The 20,724-nt window shown below is 38.8% G+C and overlaps 1 protein-coding gene across 3 annotated transcripts in view; it reads right to left on the bottom strand.

Annotated features, from left to right (window-relative positions):
- Positions 1-20,724, bottom strand: part of rcan2 (regulator of calcineurin 2) — a 378,528-nt gene that overhangs the window by 88,567 nt on the left and 269,237 nt on the right. For all 3 annotated transcript variants that reach the window (XM_063035152.1, XM_063035163.1, XM_063035172.1), the window contains one exon: positions 7,266-7,439. In XM_063035152.1, the coding sequence (XP_062891222.1) occupies positions 7,266-7,439 (174 nt within the window). The remainder of the gene's footprint in view (positions 1-7,265; positions 7,440-20,724) is intronic.

The raw sequence follows: 20,724 nt of genomic DNA, 5'->3' as shown, positions 1-20,724 counted from the left end.
GGGTTGGAATAAGTTGATGGAAACAATGGTTTCTTACAACTACTATATCTAACAGCTGTAAGAGTTTGTCATGCTTAAGGTGAAAGATACAATTGGAACCATTGAGATGGTGCAGCTGAAAAGGATCACGAGCATGCATGTGACAGTCCATATTTCTGAATGTCAGTTGTTACCGCAAAGTATTATAGACACGGCAAATCTGAAACAGAAACTTAACGGCTAAATTGGTCAGAGTATCTTCATGGGAAAAAAAATCAGATGAAAGAACATTGACAATAAAAAGTAACTCTGTTTCTTCCACCACAAGTGCTGCTTGACTCAATGAGCATTTCCAGAATTTTCTGTTTTATTTCAGATCTGGGGCATCCACAGTATTATGTTTTTTTGAAGAGAGTTCTGCAACATGGAGAAAGCTCCCAGGATCTCCCTCAGCACTGAATGGAAGAGATTATGTTGGACTACCGCGAAATATCATTAATTTGATGTTAACCAACAGGCTGCTTTGGTGATAACTGGCTTCGTTACATGGAAAATGTTGTAAACTAATATATACCTCACAATTCCCAGACATCTTCTATACCTCTGTTCACCTAGACCAGAATGTCTACTCCACTCAAACTTGTTGATATCAGGCATTATATGTCTGACAGACACTTTGGTTCCTCAATATATCAAATGCACATATTTATTTCTTTCAGCTTAGGTTTTATGTTTTTCACGACATTTTAGGTTTTATTTTATTTCAGTATTTGACTGGTGAAGAATTTAAACATATGTGAAGGGTAGCTTTACAGGACTATTGGGAGTACAACAGCCAGGAATACATACTGAGAAACTGGACCCATTACATCCATAACACCAAATTTAATTTTTTTTAAAGTTTACACTGACACATGAAGGTGACAACTCTCCCAGAACCTCAATTCCCAAATGATCTCTTCAAACTTGGCTCCAGATGGGAACTTTAATATATGAACACTTCAATGGGGCTTTATATAAATATTATTTTGGATTATAAAATCACTCCCTTTGGCGGCAACTATTTCCATTAAAATGACTTTCAGCGAGAAGCCGTTGTGGGGGCACAACAGTTCCAATTACATTACAGTCTCTGGACCCCCAAGAGGAAGAAGTAGCTGTTGATCACAAACATATGTAATATTGGAAAATATGAATTTGTGGATATTAGGTCACGCCAGGAAAGGAGCTGATGATCATACAGCCTATGATATATTATTTCACGGGCACTCATAGCTAAGATATTGGAGGCAACTAGTCCTTGTGTGATTGTACCATCTCAAATATTAGACAGTGTTTTTCAGCTTTAAACATTAAATATTAATGGTTGTCTCCATGAGTACTAGACATAGAATAATCTGCAGACGCATAAACCACATAACTGGGAATTGACTGTAACCTGTGCACCTATGAGGCATTCACTTATGAAACATAAAAAACACCAAAGCCAACTAACTGGAGTGTTTGGGTATCTGTAAGTGAGCTGCAGACTGCTAATGTAGTGTTGAAGAGTGCAGTGTGCTGTGAGGTGCTGACCTGCTCAGGGTCATTTGCAGTCTGCTCTTCTATCACAAACAGAATCAAGTTTACTGATATAAGACATGAAAATTGTGGTTTTGTGACAGCGGTGTGGTGCAGAAATAGCAAATTCTTGTAAATTACGATTATAAATAAATAAGCAAGTAGAGAAGAAGAGAAATAGTGAGGTAGTATTCATGGCTTCATGGACTTTCAGAAATCTTATTACCTTTGATGGTGGGGAGACTAGTGCCCACGACGGAAATAGCTGAAACTTCTCATGATCCCGTGCATTGGCACCTCCATACCAGATAGTGATGAAAACAGTCAGAGTGCTCTATAATGAGGCTACAGCAGTCAGAAGCCTCTTATGATGCCATGTATTGGGAGGTACTACTGCAGTTGTACAAGGCCTCGGTGAGACCACACCTGGAGTATTGTGTGCAGTTTTGGTCCCCTAATCTGAGGAAAGACATCCTTGCCATAGAGGGAGTACAAAGAAGGTTCACCAGATTGATTCCTGGGATGGCAGGACTTTCATATGATGAAAGACTGGATCAACTAGGCTTATACTCGTTGGAATTTAGAAGATTGAGGGGGGATCTTATTGAAACGTATAAAATCCTAAAGGGATTGGACAGGCTAGATGTAGGAAGATTGTTCCCGATTTTAGGGAAGTCCAGAACGAGGGGTCACAGTTTGAGGATAAAGGGGGAGCCTTTTAGGACCGAGATGAGGAAAAACTTCTTCACACAGAGAGTGGTGAATCTGTGGAATTCTCTGTCGCAGGAAACAGTTGAGGCCAGTTCATTGGCTATATTTAAGAGGGAGTTAGATATGGCCCTTGTGGCTAAAGGGATCAGGGGGTATGGAGGGAAGGCAGGTACAGGGTTCTGAGTTGGATGATCAGCCATGATCATACTGAATGGCGGTGCAGGCTCGAAGGGCTGAATGGCCTACTCCTGCACCTATTTTCTATGTTTCTATGTTTCTATGCCTCCATATGAGATGCTGATACAAGCAGTCAAAGACCTCTCCACAGTTATCCGCAGAAATTTGCTAGAGAGCCTTTGGTGACATACCAAATTTCCCAGACTCTTAATGAAGTATAGTGTACTTGCTGGCATGACTTCACTGTGATGCACCAATATGTTGGGCCCAGGACAGATCCTCTGAGATGCTGATACCCAGGAACTCGAAAGTGCTCTTCCCTTCCACCACTGCCCTCTCAATGAGGACTGGTGCATATTCTTCCGACTCCCCCTTCCTGAAGTCTACAACCAATTCCATGTTTGTTACTGTGACACCACTCAACTGTCCAATCTGCTTCCCTCCTCGTCGTCATCTGAGATTCTGCCAACAGCAGTGGTGTCGTCAACATCCTTGTGGTGTGCCTGTGCTGATTAGCAATGAGGAAGAGAGGTTTCCGTCAGTCTTTACTGACTGTGAGGAAGTCAAGAGTCCAGTCGCAGTGGTCAGTACAGAAGCTCAGGTTTTGAAGCTTGTTGTTTCAGAGTGCTAAGTCTGAGATATCTTTACATCAGAACTTGAAATGGAATTGGCTTATTATTGTCACATACTGAGATGCAGTGAGAAGCTTGTCTTCTGTATTGTCCATACGGATCAGGTAATGACACAGTGCACTGAGGCAGAACAAAGTAAAACAATGACAGTGCAGAATAAAGTGTAACGGCTAGAGAAAGTGCAATGCAGGTAAGCAACAAGAAACTTTGCTTTCACCTTGTTTGCATAAGGGACTTAAAATATTGTGATCTGTTCCTTTGTCAGAGACAGTGAATCTGTAATCTGGCATTACTTAAGAGCAATGCTCGATGAGGAGCACATCAGATCATGGACCCACTGCATTATAGTGTTGAAATACTGCAATGACAACACCATAACTGCTTTACATTTATAACATGCATCAACCAGGAAAACAGGCTGAAAGTATCAAGAGGTCAACAAGAGATCTTCTTGTTGACGAAGTTCTTGTTCATCCCTGAAGTTCTAACTTTGCAGTAGAAACTCTTAGCAATAGGAGTGTAGTGGACAAAAGTATGGATGAATATAGCAAACACGAGGAAATCTGCAGACGCTGGAATTTCAAGCAACACACATAAAAGTTGCTGGTGAACGCAGCAGGCCAGGCAGCATCTCTATCTCTAGGAAGAGGTACAGTTGACGTTTCAGGCCAAGACCCTTCGTCAGGACTAACTGAAAGAAGAGCTAGTAAGAGATTTGAAAGTGGGAGGGGGAGGGGGAGATCTGAAATGATAGGAGAAGACAGGAGGGGGAGGGATGGAGCCAAGAGCTGGACAGTTGATTGGCAAAGGGATATGAGAGGATCATGGGACAGGAGGCCTAGGGAGAAAGAAAAGGGGGAGGGGGGAGGCCCAGAGGATGGGCAAGAGGTATAGTGAGAGGGACAGAGGGAGAAAAAGGAGAGAGAGAAAAAGAATGTGTGTATATAAATAAATAAATAACGGATGGGGTACAAGGGGGAGCGGGGCATTAGCGGAAGTTTGAGAAGTCAATGTTCATGCCATCAGTTTGGATGCTACCCAGATGGAATATAAGGTGTTGTTCCTCCAACCTGAGTGTGGCTTCATCTTTACAGTAGAGAAGGCTGTGAATAGACATATCAGAATGGGAATGGGATGTGGAATTAAAATATGTGGCCACTGGGAGATCCTGCTTTCTCTGGTGGACAGAGTGTAGGTGTTCAGCGAAATGATCTCCCAGTCTGTGTCAGGTCTTGCCAATATATATAAGGCTGCATCAGGAGCACTGGAAGCAGTATATCACCCCAGCCGACTCACAGGTGAAGTGTCGCCTCACCTGGAAGGATTGTCTGGGGCCCTGAATGGTAGTGAGGGAGGAAGTGTAAGGGCACGTGTAGCACTTGTTCCGCTTACAAGGATAAGTGCCAGGAGGGAGATCGGTGGGGAGGGATGGGGGGGGATGAATGGACAACGGAGTTGCGTAGGGAGCGATCCCTGCGGAAAGCAGAGATGGAGGGAAGGGAAAGATGTGCTTAGTGGTGGGATTCCGTTGGAGGTGGCAGAAGTTACCGAGAATTACATATTGGACCTGAAGGCTGCTGGGGTGGTAGGTGAGGACAAAGGGGACCCTATTCCTGGTGGGGTGGTGGGAGGATGGAGTGAGAGCAAATGTGTGTGAAATGAGGGAGATGCGCTTGAGAGCAGTGTTGATGGTGGAGGAAGGGAAGCCTCTTTCTCCACCCTCCCACTTTCAAATCTCTTACTAGCTCTTTTTTCAGTTAGTCTTGACGAAGGGTCTTGGCCCGAAGCTTCGACTGTACCTCTTCCTAGAGATGCTGCCTGGCCTGCTGCGTTCACCAGCAACTTTTATGTGTGTTGCTATGGATGAATATAGAACGTTTATGTACATGGGCTTAAGCATATATTTCATTTAAATTTCACATTGAGATTTCCTTTAAGTTCTTTCAGGCCACATGCCTGGGGTCTGAAAACTGGGAAAGCAAGGGCATGTCATTTTAAATGTTTTTGAAAAGCTTGCCTTATAAGAACACCAGGAAGTGGAAAAGTATGTGGCACTTCACCCCAAGCATTTCTCCATTCTTAAAAACAAGCAATCCTTCTGTCAGATAAAAGTTGTTTCTTAAAGTGTTCAGAGAATTATGAGGTTTTATATTATTAAAGCATTTGTTACTGTATTCTGGAGACAGAAATGTGATTTTGTTACAAACCTGAAGAGCTCTGGACCATCATCTTGAATAAGTAAAGAAATGTTGGTGTTTAAAATATATCAAGATTCCAAAATAATGAGATTCTGGACAACAATAACTGCTCACATCAAGACGTACAAGGTGACAAGTTACTATGAAAAAATAAACTTACTGAATGTTACTGAAAGGTGACAAGTTGATATGAAAAATAAACTTACTGAATGTGGCACTCTGTTGATGTTGGATGGCTGCCTTTAATTAAGCTGCATTATGTTATTGAGTGGCAGGACAATTTGTGAAATACGCACTGACAGTATGATTCCAACAGCTAATATCATTACGTCGAGGTTGCTCTTTCAGAAGTTAGCAGTTATTTAGTTATTAGAAGAGTACTCTAGTAATAACATAAAAGAGTGATTGGATCACATAAAAGCTGGCACGTTTGATGCTTTATAAACTTGAAAATAAAACAGCTGAAGACTGAGGTTAGCTGTGCATTAGCATGCGACTCTCAGCCATGGGATCTGGTTTCAAAAGTAAGGCAAACTAATGAGAACAATATTTGGATTCTTATAACAGTTCTGATTGAAGTGTGTTTGGGCAGTATCAATTTCAACATTCAACCCAGCACCAACTGTAACCATGAAAAACTTTTGAATAATGTTATTTTAGCCAAATGGGAAGAAAATTACATTTTATGTTTCAAAGTCATTTTTATTACACATTAAGAATATTTTGAAAAACACTACTCATAAAGTCAGACTAGCTATCCAAAACTGGCTTAAGTTGCATTAAATATGGGATGGAAAACAAACACATTTAGCTATTATTGACAATTTATTGGCTTTATGTGACTAAGTGTTAAGAGAAGTCTGGCAGCATAAAGTAAAATCTGGCAGGATCAGCAAGGAGTATCCTGACAGATTTTCCTCACTGCGCTCCACCCAGATGATAAACATATTCCTGTTACACTGTTAAATCCTTTATTTTAATTCAATATAATTATGTGAAACCCAGACTAGCGAATTGAACAACCTAAATCCTCACTGAAAATGAAGTAAACTAGTGTTGTACTCTTGTGATTAAAAATACATCTTTTTCAAAAATAATAATTCAGGTTCGAACGGTTAACCTAGTAGTCTAATAGTCTCATAGGTCAGAATTTGTTGTTAGTCATAAGCTCCTCCAGTTCGGGTAGACCAGGTCTAATTTGATTTGAGCTTAAATCATCATCTAAGTAATGTGGATGAGTTGCTGACACTGGCTGCAATTCATTAGTGAACCCCCACTTTTGCAGGAACAACATCAGTTCACCTACCTTCAACCAACTGAATCAGATAACAGTAAAGGCTGGAGAACTGATGAGAGTAAAGTGTGGAAGTGGACAGCAAATTATGACAACAGCAAGGGGCTGGTCACACTAGGTAGGTTTTCAAAGTCAAATTTATTGCCATATCCACAGGCGCAAAGAAAATCTTACTTGTAGTAACCTCGCAGCACATATAACAGAAGCATAAGTTATACACAATTTTTACAAGGAAACACAAATAAAATGGAAAAGAAAAGTCCATTTTAATGCAAAGTAATCATAGTGTTCCTAAACTGTAGTGGTCAGGGGGTTCTGCTTAACAACAATGTGCCTAAGCTCTCCTTTAACAAGGAAACTATTTTATGGCATATGTGAAGCAAGATGAATACCTTCTCCGTTCTTTGGAAGAACAATTTACCCTTGAGTCAGAAACTATAATTTAAATCTTTCATCTGTTTTAGGCAGGGGCCATATAAATAAAGGGGCTAATGCTTCTTCAGATCACAATTGAGGATTTGAGATACTTTCAGCCTGAAGTGAGAAATTTTTCAGATATACTAAAGCAAAGGAAACTACTTACTAAAACTGTGTTTTCTAGTGCCCATTTTATGTATATAAAACAGCACAATGAGATCCAATTTCTATCCCAAATGTGCCATTGAAAATCCACACTCACTTAATGAATAAGATACAAGGTCTCAAATTCATTACCTGTGCAAAATAGAGTTTTAGCTTTTTCCCATTGAACTTTGTTTCGTGGAGCTCTATTCTGGCACGGGCTGCTACTTTGGGATTGGTGAAGTTAATTCGTACACGTCTGAAACTTTTAAACAGCTGGAATGTGGCATGGTCATCATAAGCCAAGAAAAGCGCTTCAAACTTCTCCTGCATTTAAGAAAGAAAACAAGATACTTAAATTTCATATTTATTACCCAAATGCGTGTTCTTCCATTTACAGACAATATTCTTTGAAAATATCATAAGTTTCATTCAATGGCTCATTCCAGTTTCATTCAATGGCTCATTCCAGCCTCTCTCCTATCAGGATGTAAAGTTCACATGAAGGTGATAAGCAAATTGCATGTTTAAATAGGTTATAAGTCATTACAGATTGGAAATAATCCTGCGATGTGATTTAACAGAGAAGCGGTGTTTGGAAATTCTTAAAGTTAAGATCAAGGCAGAAGGAAATAATTTTGATCTCAATTTATTTGAAAGAAAGAGTCTTTTGTCATTCAGATAATTGCAACAATATATATAGCCATTATAGCCAAGGCATAAATCTTCACTTTCGCCACCTGACTACTGGCGGTATGGATCGCCTGCTCTTTGGAGCCTCCAAACAAATTTCATCCAGTATCACATTGCCATGCATGTCAGTGATGGATGGAATGGCTTACCTTGCATTAAGCTCCTTCATCAAGAGTTTTGAAAAGAATGATGATGTAATATACATGTGAATGAATCTTTACACTATTTTCAGAAACTCTTAGAATACATTTTTGAAGACAAATTAGATTTGGAAACTTTATTCCGCTGTCAATTACATTTGTTCTCCTTCATCTCCTTTTCCACTTGCTTATGGATGTTGGTCAGCTCTCAGGATTTACTTCAATATTTAACCTGCATATCTAACCAGCAAGTAATCATCATATTATCATAACGGGCATGCTCAATATACCAACCCAAAGTTGGGCAACACATCTATTTCCCAGGGGTAGATACTAGATGGTGATAAAGGTCTGAGTTTTTAAAAATTTTCTTTAATATACCCACAATAAGATCAATAAAAGATAATTTGTTTTTGTCCTGGGTGAAATAGGATATCTAAAATATCAAGTGCATGATGCAATTAAGTTGGATAACTATGCCACAAGAATCACAAGTCTGAGACTAGTCCATTCCAACAAGTGCAAGAAAGCAGCGTGCGTACTTGGTAAAGCACAGATAAAACAGCTAATATTAACAATAATGTTGTCTGTCTAGTGAAGGGTCTGCAGCAGATCCTGGCAATTGCTATGCAGGCAAACCTAACTTAATTTGCATATTTCCATTATGCGGACATTTAGCGGAAGTTCTGCTATCAAAAGTGGAGAGATGTCATTTATCTAGAGGAAAGAGAATGTTGTTGTTCGATTTGTGTGACAGACCAGGGCCTTCACTACTCTTGGAAGACAGTATGAGTACACCAGGCAGACATGAAAGTAATTATTTCTTTCTACACTCCACAAGTGGTCCAAGATTATGTTGTTCAGGCGCATCAGTAAAGCATTTACACTTCTTCCTCACTGCCAACCACAATGATCGCGCCTATTCCTTCCACTCTGGCTTATTTAGTCCAGTAAGTGACTTCGCTCACTACGTCCCTGATCATGACCACCTCCTGCTCTCAGTTGTTGGTGATGATTTTCACGGGTCTCCATCTGTGGCTGTCTGTCATTAACTTTCCTTCTTGGCCCTGAGCAAAGCTTTCAATTGGCCAGTGGTCAGCTAGGAAACCAGTATGAAACTAATGGAAATCCTGTAATTAAGGCTGGCAGGATTTCCATGTCAAGTCAGGTTTTTTACCCTTTTCAAGCTTTCCTGCACCCTCTCTGTAAATCTGGTGCCAAAGGTCAGTAGAGAAAAGTAATAAATTATCCAGGAGCACCAATTTATTTAAACAGTATTCCATAAACTCATATGAAAATGTTTCCCATGGGCATATGGTCCAGAACACATAAAGGAAAATGTGGTAACATTTTTATTGTATTTGTATTTTTATGCGTGTTTGTCCATGTACAGAAAGAGGATATTCTATGATATTATCATGATGTATAGTCATTAAATATTCCAAGCCAGGAAGTGGTCAATTGGACCCTTCTCCACATATCCTTCTATTGTAAAAATACTTATGCACTCCCCTTATAAGGTTATTGCAAATTCTGCACCATATTAGACTATTTTATGCCCTAAACAATTAGAAAAAAAGAGAAACGTGTTTGTGTGTCAATTTACCATCTCACATGTCTAAATTACCCCATCATATGATCTGACAGGCTAGAGATAACTAAGCATCTTGTAATGACTCAGTTCTCACAGTTGAGAGCCAAAAACCTGTAGAAGAATAAACATCAGTTTCCCGAATTTTAGAAAGAACTAGAGTCTTCTCGTAACACTTGTTCAACAGTTATACAGATTGAACATTTTCAAATAGCAGGGAGAAATGTTTATTTTCTTTCTGTTTAGGGACAGACTCTAGAACTTTAATGTTTAAAGTTTCAGACGACTTGGATTAGAGTAATTTTGTATTGATGCCTAATTGTAAGTAATTACATCATACTACAGGTCTATGCAGGAAATGTATGGCATCAATATGATTCACATGTGAAAAATGAAATCTTGCAATAACTTCTGTGATTACTTAAAATAAGCAACTTTAGGGAGGGTGTTAGTATCAGAAGCTGCAGGTTGCTCTACATGAAATCTGGAGAGGGGTACCAATTCAAATAGTTCAACAGGATCTCTGCTGTTTGTATAATCATATATAGACCTCGATGTAAACTTATTGAATATGAATTTACCTTCATGTATCCTGAAATTTATAACCTGCCAACCATCTGTTTACCAGCCAGACCAGGATCAGCTTCTGGATTTAGCAATCTTCACTGAGAACAGCTTATGCAGAAAAGTTAATTTGAATTAGTGTGTAATGTTTGCACTGCTTCCTGGGTCTGCTTTCACATTTACTTTTATAATCATCTGTTCATTCTGTACTGTGTCATCGGGCATGGGCGATCATGGTCTTTCTTGACAAAATTTTCTATAGAAGTGGTATACTATCGTCTTCCTCTGTGACTTTTATAACAGTCTTTCCAATTCTACACAGTTAACTGCATTCTGAAATTGTCATTAAGTGGTACTTCCTTCAGTTATATTTTACATTCCCTTTCAATCATTTGCTCTTTCATTTGATTTCTTACGTTTTCCACTGTAACTTCTATAGATGTACAGTAGAGAGCATTCTGACAGGCTGCATCACTGTCTGGTGTGTGTGGGAGGGGAGGGGCTACTGCACAGGACCGAAAGAAGCTGCAGAAGGTTGTAAATTTAGTCAGCTCCATCTTGGTCACTAGCATACAAAGTACCCAGGACATCTTCAAGGAGCGATGTCTCAGAAAGACAGCGTCCATTATTAAGGACCCCCAGTACCCAGGACATGCTCTTTTCTCACTGTTACCATCAGGTAGGAGGTACAGAAGCCTGAAAGCACACACTCAGCTTCTTCAGCTCTGCCATCCGATTCCTAACTGGACATTGAACCCTTGGATACTACCTCGCTATTTTAAATATATATTATTTCTGTTTTTGCATGATTTTTAATATACTGTCATTAATTTATTTATTTATTCCTTCTATATTATGTATTGCACTGAACTGCTGCTAAGTTAACAACTTTTATGACACATGCCAGTGATAATAAACCCGATTTTGATTCTGTAATTTTAATTTTTCTTTAACCTCACATGTGCATTCAGGTATACATTGAAGGATGACCAAAGTATATTTGATATTCAAATAATGTTATTGAAAGTGTTCTAAGTTATGCAGCTGCTTAGCACCCCTCCAAAGTGGCTAACCTTTAGAAGTAGGATAACCGCTGTAGCTGTCTAACATAAAGAGTACAAACTTCCCAAATGTGCAAACACTGAGAACATCATTTGGACCAGATGAACTACACCCCAGAGTTCTAAATGAGATAGCTGGGGAGATAATAAAGATCTTTCAAGAATTACTGGAGTCAGAGAGGGTCTGAGAGGTCTGGAAAATCTCAAATGTGATACTTGTGTTTAAGAAGGGAAGGAGGCAAAAGACAGGAAATTATAAGCCGGGTAGTCTTACCTCAGTAGTTGCTAAAAATTTAGAATTCATTGTTAAGTGTGAAATTTCAGAGTACTTGGAAGTGTATGAGAAAAATAGGACAAAGTTTACACAGTTTCATTAAGGGAAGATCTTGCCTGGTAAAACTCTTATAATTCTTTATGGAAATGACAAGCAGATTAGACAAAGGCTGTTATTTGGATTTTCAGAAGGCCCTTAACAAGATGCAACACACATGGCTGCTAAACAGAATAAGAGACCATGATGTTAGAAGCCAAGTATTCCTAATATTCCTGGATTTAATTGCTTCGGGTGTGATAGAATCGGAGGGACAAGAGGGGGTGGTGTTGCATTGCTTGTCAGAGAAAATATTACAGCAGTGCTCTGGCAGGATAGATTACAGGGCTTGTCTAGGGAGGCTATTTGGGTGGAATTGAGGAATGGGAAAGGTGTAGTAACTCTTATGGGGGTGTATTATAGACCACCAAATAGGGAGCAAGAATTGGAGGAGTAAATTTGTAAGGAGATAGCAGATATTTGTAGTAAGCACAAGGTTGTGATTGTGGGAGATTTTAATTTTCCACACATTGACTGGGAAGCCCATACTGTAAAAGGGCTGGATGGTTTGGAGTTTGTAAAATGTGTGCATGATAGTTTTTTGCAGCAATACATAGAGGTACCAAATAGAGAAGGGGCAGTGTTGGATCTCCTGTTAGGGAATGAGATAGGTCAGGTGACGGAGGTTTGTACTGGGGAGCACTTTGGGTCCAGTGATCACAATGCTATTAGTTTCAATATAATTATGGAGAAGGATAGGACTGGGCCCAGGGTTGAGATTTTTGATTGGAGAAAGGCTAACTTTGAGGAGATGCGAAAGGATTTAGAAGGAGTGGATTGGGACAACTTGTTTTATGGGAAGGATGTAATAGAGAAATGGAGGTCATTTAAAGGTGAAATTTTGAGGGTACAGAATCTTTATGTTCCTGTTAGGTTGAAAGGAAAGGTTAAACATTTGAGAGAGCCATGGTTTTCAAGGGATATTGGAAACTTGGTTCGGAAAAAGAGAGATATCTACAATAAATATAGGCAGCATGGAGTAAATGAGGTGCTCAAGGAATATAAAGAATGTAAAAAGAATCTTAAGAAAGAAATTAGAAAAGCTAAAAGAAGATATGAGGTTGCTTTGGCAAGTAAGGTGAAAATAAATCCCAAGGGTTTCTACAGTTATGTTAATAGCAAAAGGATAGTGAGGGATAAAATCGGTCCCTTAGAGAATCAGAGTGGACAGCTATGTGTGGAGCCAAAAGAGATGGGGGAGATTCTGAACAATTTCTTTCCTTCAGTATTCACTAAGGAGAAGGATATTGAATCGTGTAAGATAAGGGAAACAGGTAGGGAAGTTGTGGAAACTATGATGATTAAAGAAGAAGAATATAAGAGTGGATAAGAGTGAATAAGACTTTTAAGGAATATAAAGGTGGATAAGACTCCAGGTCCTGACAGGATATTCCCTAGGACCTTGAGGGAAGTTAGTGTGGAAATAGCAGGGGCTCTGACAGAAATATCTCAAATATCATTAGAAACGGGGATTGGCGTATTGGTCATGTTGTTCCACTGTTTAAAAATGGTTCTAAGAGTAAACCTAGCAATTATCGGCCTGTGAATTTGACATCAGTGGTGGGTAAATTGATGGAAAGTATTCTTGAAGATGGTATATACAATTATCTGGATAGACAAGGTCTGATCAGGAACAGTCAACATGGATTTGTGCGTGGAAAGTCATGTTTGACAAATCTTATTAAATTTTTTGAAGAGGTTACGAGGAAAGTTGACGAGGGTAAAGCGGTGGATGTTGTCTATATGGACTTCAGTAAGACCTTTGACAAGGTTCTACACGGAAGGTTAGTTAGGAAAGTTCAATCGTTAGGTATTAATATTGAAGTAGTAAAATGGATTCAGCAGTGGCTGGATGGGAGATGTCAGAGAGTAGTGGTGGATAACTGTTTGTCAGATTGGAGGCCAGTGACGAGTGGTATGCCTCAGGGATCTGTACTGGGTCCAACGTTGTTTGTCATATACATTAATGATCTGGATGATGGGGTGGTAAAATTGATTATTAAGTATGCAGATGATACTAAGATAGGTGGAGTTGTGGATAATGAAGGAGGTTTTCAAAGCTTGCAGAGAGATTTAGGCCAGTTAGAAGAGTGGGCTGATAGATGGCAGATGGAGTTTAATGCTGATAAATGTGAGGTGCTACATTTTGGTAGGACTAATCAAAATAGGACATACATGGTAAATGGTAGGGCATTGAAGAATGCAGTAGAACAGAGGGATCTAGGAATAATGGTGTATAGTTCCCTGAAGGTGGAATCTCATGTGAATAGGGTGGTGAAGAAAGCTTTTGGTATGCTGGCCTTTATAAATCAGAGCACTGAGTATCGGAGTTGGGATGTAATGTTGAAATTGTACAAGGCATTGGTAAGGGCAAATTTCGAGTATTGTGTACAGTTCTGGTCACCAAATTATAGGAAAGATGTCAACAAAATAGAGAGAGTACAGAGAAGATTTACTAGAATGTTACCTGGGTTTCATCACCTAAGTTACAGAGAAAGGTTGAACAAGTTGGGTTTTTATTCTTTGGAGCATAGAAAGTTGAGGGGGGATTTGATAGAAGTATTTAAAATTATGAGGGAAGTAGATAGAGTTGACATGGATAGGCTTTTTCCATTGAGAGTGGGGGAGATTCAAACAAGAGGACATGAGTTGAGAGTTAAAGGGCAAAAGTTTAGGAGTAACATGAGGGGGAACTTCTTTACTCAGAGAGTGGTAGCTGTGTGGAACGAGCTTCCAGCAGAAGTGGTTGAGACAGGTTTGATGTTGTCATTTAAATTTAAATTGGATAGCTACACGGACAGGAAAGGAATGGAGGGTTATGGGCTGAGTGCAGGTCAGTGGGACTAGATGAGAGTAAGAGTTCGGCACGGTATAGAAGGGCCGAGAGGCCTGTTTCCGTGCTGTAATTGTTATATGGTTATATGGTTAAAAGTACTAATGTGGATATAAGATTGGCTGACTGGCAGAATCCAGTGAGTGGGCACTAAAGGGTCCTTTTTCAGGATGTGCTCCACAGGGGTCAGTGTTGGGTTTGCAACATTTCACTTTTCCAATAATGATCTGGATGAAGGAACTGCTGGCATTTTGGCCAAGTTGGCAGACAATACCAAGATGGATGGAGGCACAGGGAGTATTGCAGAGAAAGCCTGTAGAAGGACTTGGACAGGTTGGGAGAATGGGAGTGTGAGTTGTTACACATTGCTAAGAAGAATAAAGGTTTAAATGGAAGGGAAAAAAAAAATTTAGAAATTGGTAATGCAAAGTGACTTTGGAGCCCTAGTTCAGGATTCCCTCAAGGTTAACTTGCAGGTTGAGGTAGTATTTCAGAAGCATTTTGAGAGTAAGAGAATATATGAACAAGTATGTACTACTTAAGTTTTATAAAGCATTTGCCAGATCATATTTGGAATATTGTGGGCAATTGTGAATCGCTTATCAAAGGAAGGATGTGTTGGCACGAGAGAGCATCCAGTGGATGTTCATAAGATTGATCCCTGGAATAAAAGGCTTAAGGTATGAGGAGCTTTTGATGTCTCTGGATCTGTACTCAAAAGAGTTCAGAAGGAGAGAGGATCTCATTGAAACCTACTGAAAGGCCCGGAGAGAATGGACGTAGAGAGCTGTTTCCATCAGTAGGCATTTAGAATCTGAGGACAGAGCATCAGAATAAATAGACATCCCTTTAAAACTGAGATGAGTGGGAATTTATTTAATCAGGAGGTGGTAAATCTGTTGAATTCATTGGCACAGAGTTGTGGAGGTTGTCAATGGCTGTATTTTAGGCGGAGATTGATAGGCTCTTGATTGGTAAGTGGGTTAAGGGTTATGGGGAGAAGATGGGGCAATGGGTTTGAAAACGTCAGCTATGTTTGAATGGTGGAGCAGCCTCAGTTTTGCTCCTGTATTTTATGGTCTCTCAATGTAAGAGTTTGCAGTGGATTGTATCAATTGGTCAAAAATGAAGTAATGCTAGCAATTAAAATATACTTTGTATTCAATGACTTATTTCTTATGGTTAAATTATTATGAGCATTGATGTCATTCATAAAGTGAGTTTGTCATTATGAAGAAGAACTGTTTAAACATAAAGAATTTTCAGAAAATTTAGCTACAGCCTGCATGGTGAAGCTCTCATGATCTTCCCCAGAGAGATCTGCTACCACAAATAGGGACAGAGCCTGCTTGATTTAGCAGTGGACATAATAAAGTTTCTGTTCTATGTATTATATTTTCTCCATAAATCATCTCAATTCTCTTTAATTAAGTGATACGATGCTATAATTCTGTCTCAGTAGCACTTTTAAATGTCCAAATACAAGGGCAATTAAAATGAAATCAAAATAATTCAGCTCAGCATTTATTCAATTGGGAAAATTAGAAGAAATATTAATAGTGTTTAATATCGCTTAATGTTCATAAGTAAAATGTATCACTGGAGAACAACATCTGATACACCCCAGGCATACCTATGAATAACATAAAATGCAGTATCTTATATACAGGGAGTACATGATCACACAACCTTCACTGAAGTCTCTTGGGCATTAAGTTCATTGTATTACACTAGAAAAGTCAACATTTATGCTTTATGATCCCCCAGGATCATTTCTAGCTGAATTTATTATTATTTAAAATATAACTGTCAGTCTCATATTTTCAGTGCATTTTGTCTCTAAACATAAATATGGTTATTTTCCTCATATTTTATCAACAATCATTAAAATATTGGGAGAATAAGAGTGAAGGTAGGCTCCAACACTATTCCAATTTTACATCTATTGACATTGCAGTGCACTCTATATTCATTATTGTCAATAGCCTTTCTTTATGGAAAAATGAGTATTTTGTGCTGCTATTCAGTAATTCAATTTTGTTTCCAAATAATTTGTCAAATGATCTCCTTTGTTGAAAATTGAAGATACCTTTCGATTCACCAGTGTGTCATGTGGCTGAATGAAGAATTCTGACTGTAAGAAAGTAATTTTTTATTTTAGCATTTCAAACGTTTGGGTTGCCTCGCAATGAGCAGAATTTTATAAAATACTGTAAAGCATAAGTATGCATATTTTCCAAAGAAGATCTGTTAAATAAGTTCACAGTTAAATACCTCTACAATTGCCAATGTCATCATCCTTCCTGACTGATGTTCAAAATGAAAATTAATAATTTTTATCCTCTACTTTATATTTAAATCTAAGCTGAACTTTGTCCTTTGCATCTCCTCTTGGACCACTTCCTTCAAACCATTATGTCACCAGATACTGCCCCTTTTGCATCACATTTTATGATTCCCTTGCTCACTTGGATGACCTTCTGTACCTCACCTTCCAAATGTTGCCGCTTATCTAATCCTCTTACAATTTACTATATCAAATATAGCCAGCCTAATTACCTCTAATCCCCAGTGATTCATCATTTTGAATATACATTCCTTTATCTTCTAGCCTCATCCAATCTCTACAGTCTGTTTTAAGCCTCCAGAGCCCTGCATTCTTCTTATTTTTGTCTCTTGTTCATCACTGACTCACCACTCCATGTGAATTAATTCATTTATGAAGTTCCCTTCAACTTCACCCCTGTGACCAAGTGTTGGTCATCACTGCTACTATTCCGTTCATTGTCACAATATCCATTTTATCCTTGTCTGTGAAGCACCTTGAATACTTTTGTTATGCAAAACACCATATCAATGCAAGTAATGTTTTAAAACACTATAAAGAAAACAAAAATTACTTGTAATTATAGGACACCTCTCAAAACATCAGGATGTCTTAAATTACTTCAGATCCAATGAAGAAATTTTCAATTGTAGCTACTGTTATAATGTAGGCAAATACAGATGCCAATCTGTTTACTGCAAACAGCAATGCATTGCCTGATGAAAAATACACACTGTTATGGCTTTGGTTTCCAATGTACTGGGAAAATTATCCCAGAACCATTGCCTTTGAATGGAAAATCCTACAAAAAGTAGCAGATAAGGCCCAGTCCATCACAAGTAAAGCTCTCCCCTCCATTGAGCACATCCATATGAAATGCTGTCGCAGGAAAGCAGCATCTATCATCAGGGATTCCTCCCCCCACAACAACCTGGGACACGCTCTCTTCTCACTACTGTCGTCAGCAGGAAGGTACAGGAGCTTCAAGACTATAATTACTAGGTTCATAAACAGTTATTGCCCTCAACAATCAGGCTCTTGAACCAAAGGGGAAAACTTCACTCACCTTCACTTGCTCCATCACTGAGATGTTCCCACAATCTATGGACTCACTTTCAAGGGCTCTTCATCTCATGTTCTCAGTATTTATTGCTTAAGTATTCATTATTATTTCTTTCTTTTTGTATTTGCACAACTTGCTGTCTTTTGTGAACTGGTTGAATGCCCTAGTTGGTGCGGTCTTTCATATATTCTGGTATGGTCATTATTCTATGGTTTTATTGAGTATGCATGCAAGAAAATGAGTCTCAGGGTTGTATATGGTGACATATATGTACTTTGATAAATTTGCTTTGAATTGTAACATAACCTCAGTATTTTTCCTCTCTTTTTGGACTTCCTATTTAATTTAATTTTCTTCTTTTACACATACCTATTGTAATTTATACTCTTTATTAATATGTATTGCAATGTACTATTGCTGCAAAATAGCAAATTTCCTGACATATGCTAACACGGGGAAATCTGCAGATGCTGGAAATTCAAGCAACACACACGAAATGCTGGTGGAACGCAGCAGGCCAGGCAGCATCCATAGGAAGAAGCACAGTCGACGTTTCGGGCCCCAGACATATGCCAGTGAGGATGCGGTCTGGCCTACTGCATTCCACCAGCATTTTGTGTGTGTTTCCTGACATATGCCAGTGATATTAAACTTGATTCTGATTCTTTTTAGAGTAGTGATAGATAGCAGGCACTTTAGAAAGTCAACATTTGCAGTGTACTGCACTTAAATATCAGTGCTGATGCTGCATGTGAAGGATAGTTTTAGCTTTATGAACTGACCCTTTCTAGACAAGGGATGTTGGTGTTAAAGCCAGATACATCCACAGTTACAGCAAGCATGAGTGAATCAAACGCAGATTGACAATCAAGCCTGGTATGAAGTTCAAGTTCGTCCTGATCTATATCTTCCTGTTCTGCTTTTTGACGTATACTCTATTCAGCAACTGAGCCACAGTAAAATGCAACAGAACACTACCAGAAGTCTACAAACCACAGATTGCAGTGTTAAAGCAAAATCAAGATGGTTTTGCTAGATTTTTAAATATTTTGCATTTGCTCCTTCGAGAGTATTCTAGCGTACTAGAGAGGATATTCTAGTAAAAGGAAAAGGACAAAATCTATACCGCACATACACACACACACACACACACACACACACACACACACACACATATATATGTATTTTTTTAATGTATGCGTGTGCATTTGGATGACAGGAAGAACAAAGGGCTGACTGCAAGGCATCAAAGGGACTTGAAAATGGCCCACTTAATGTTTCAATGCACAGGCACAACAAAAGCCTTGATATCATCTGCCTGAGAGCATAATGAAAATCTAATTCATGTTCCAGCATTGCAGTGACAGCTACTGAGGTCACAGCATGGCACTCAATTGCCTTTGCTCACTCTGAAACAGTACACATCTTCAATTTAATTCATTGAATGACGCACATATCTGTGATGCAGCTGCAGCCAGTTGGGAAACAAAGACTGCCGCAAATGAAGTCCAGGCTTTTGTTTCATTTTATTTTTGCTTCACAAATAGGGCAAAATAATGCTTTTACTCAGGAGATTTGTAAATGAATTTTCCTAAAATGATAAACCTTGGTTGCATTAAATTGCTAGGTACTTTTCTATAATCAATAATAACACAATTGTTTTCAAATTCCAGAATTAAACCAATATGCTCAAAGGAATTTCAGAATGCACTGTACAATTTATTTTTAAATATAAGCAATAGAGTGGGATTTGTGCAACTCATCAGAATAACGGTACACTTCTTTCATGCAAAATAATTTATTAATTGTGATCTGAAGGCTGTCATTTAATGAGGATGTTTATTGAATAATAATATTTTCCTGAGATCTTGGGGAATACATTAAAGATTGTTTCTTTAATCTCTGCCGTGCTATTGTTAGGCTTAGACAAATGTAATAAAATCATTTGAAATTAGTAATTTGTTACAAGGATAGGCCAAGTTAATTAACACAGTCTTAATTAAACAATTTGGAAAAATGTTAAGCAATGCATGAAGACATTCACATCAACGGAGATATTTTACTGTTTATGTTTGCTGTAATGTCTCAGAAAGATAATGTGGTTCAATAAGCAGCTTGGAATGCTGTTTGATACAAATGAGAAAGCCTGTTAATAGCTAATGTAAATGGTTCTGATAAAGTAAATACATACTTAAGATGATTTTCTAAGCTTTTAAAAGCATTTTTAGCCCGATTCTTTTGTTCTCTTGATACTTAAATCTCTTTTTTTCCCCATTTCTATCAAGTGGCTTTTATACCAGCAGGTTTGCAATTCTTTTTGAATTGTCCTTCGGTCAAAAATTGAGGACGTGCAATGATTAATAAGAATGCAGTAACTTTGGAAGCTATAATCCTGAGTGATTTATCATTGTTTTTTTATTGGATCAGCTCTGGAGACTCTGGATCTTTATTATTAATCCAAACAACACATCCCATCAGAGGTTGAAACGCATAATGCAGCATTCTTCTATTCATTCATGGGACTGAGCAACATGCCCCAAGAAGGAAATGAAGAACATGACATGATCGCCATTTACCGCCCTTTCCCACACCCCGCGCAAAGGTCAGTCGTACCTCGACCTGCTGCAGGCCACGTAGTGAGATATTGTGCGAGGGAGCAAGATCGAGGATTTTAACTTAGTGGCAGTAAAAATAAGAGCAAGACCTTTCTAACTAGGATACAGTATTAATCTGCCCAGATCCATGATTCAGGGAGTAATGTCAAAAAAGCCCAAGTATGTTGCTGCAGTGCACGGTGCGGACACCACATACTGAATCGCTGACGCACTAGCAGGAGAGGCAATGTTTATGGTGCCAATCATCAAAGAGTATTTCTGCACACTCATAATTCATGCTTTGTCAGTAGTGAAAAGAAGACTCAGTACATGATTCACCCAGCATGTAGCTACTCACTTGCTATGCTTGACTCTGT

The sequence above is a fragment of the Mobula hypostoma genome, chromosome 2 (assembly GCF_963921235.1).
Source record: "Mobula hypostoma chromosome 2, sMobHyp1.1, whole genome shotgun sequence".
Classification (NCBI taxonomy): domain Eukaryota; kingdom Metazoa; phylum Chordata; class Chondrichthyes; order Myliobatiformes; family Myliobatidae; genus Mobula; species Mobula hypostoma.
This window is presented reverse-complemented; position numbering and strand designations above follow the sequence as displayed.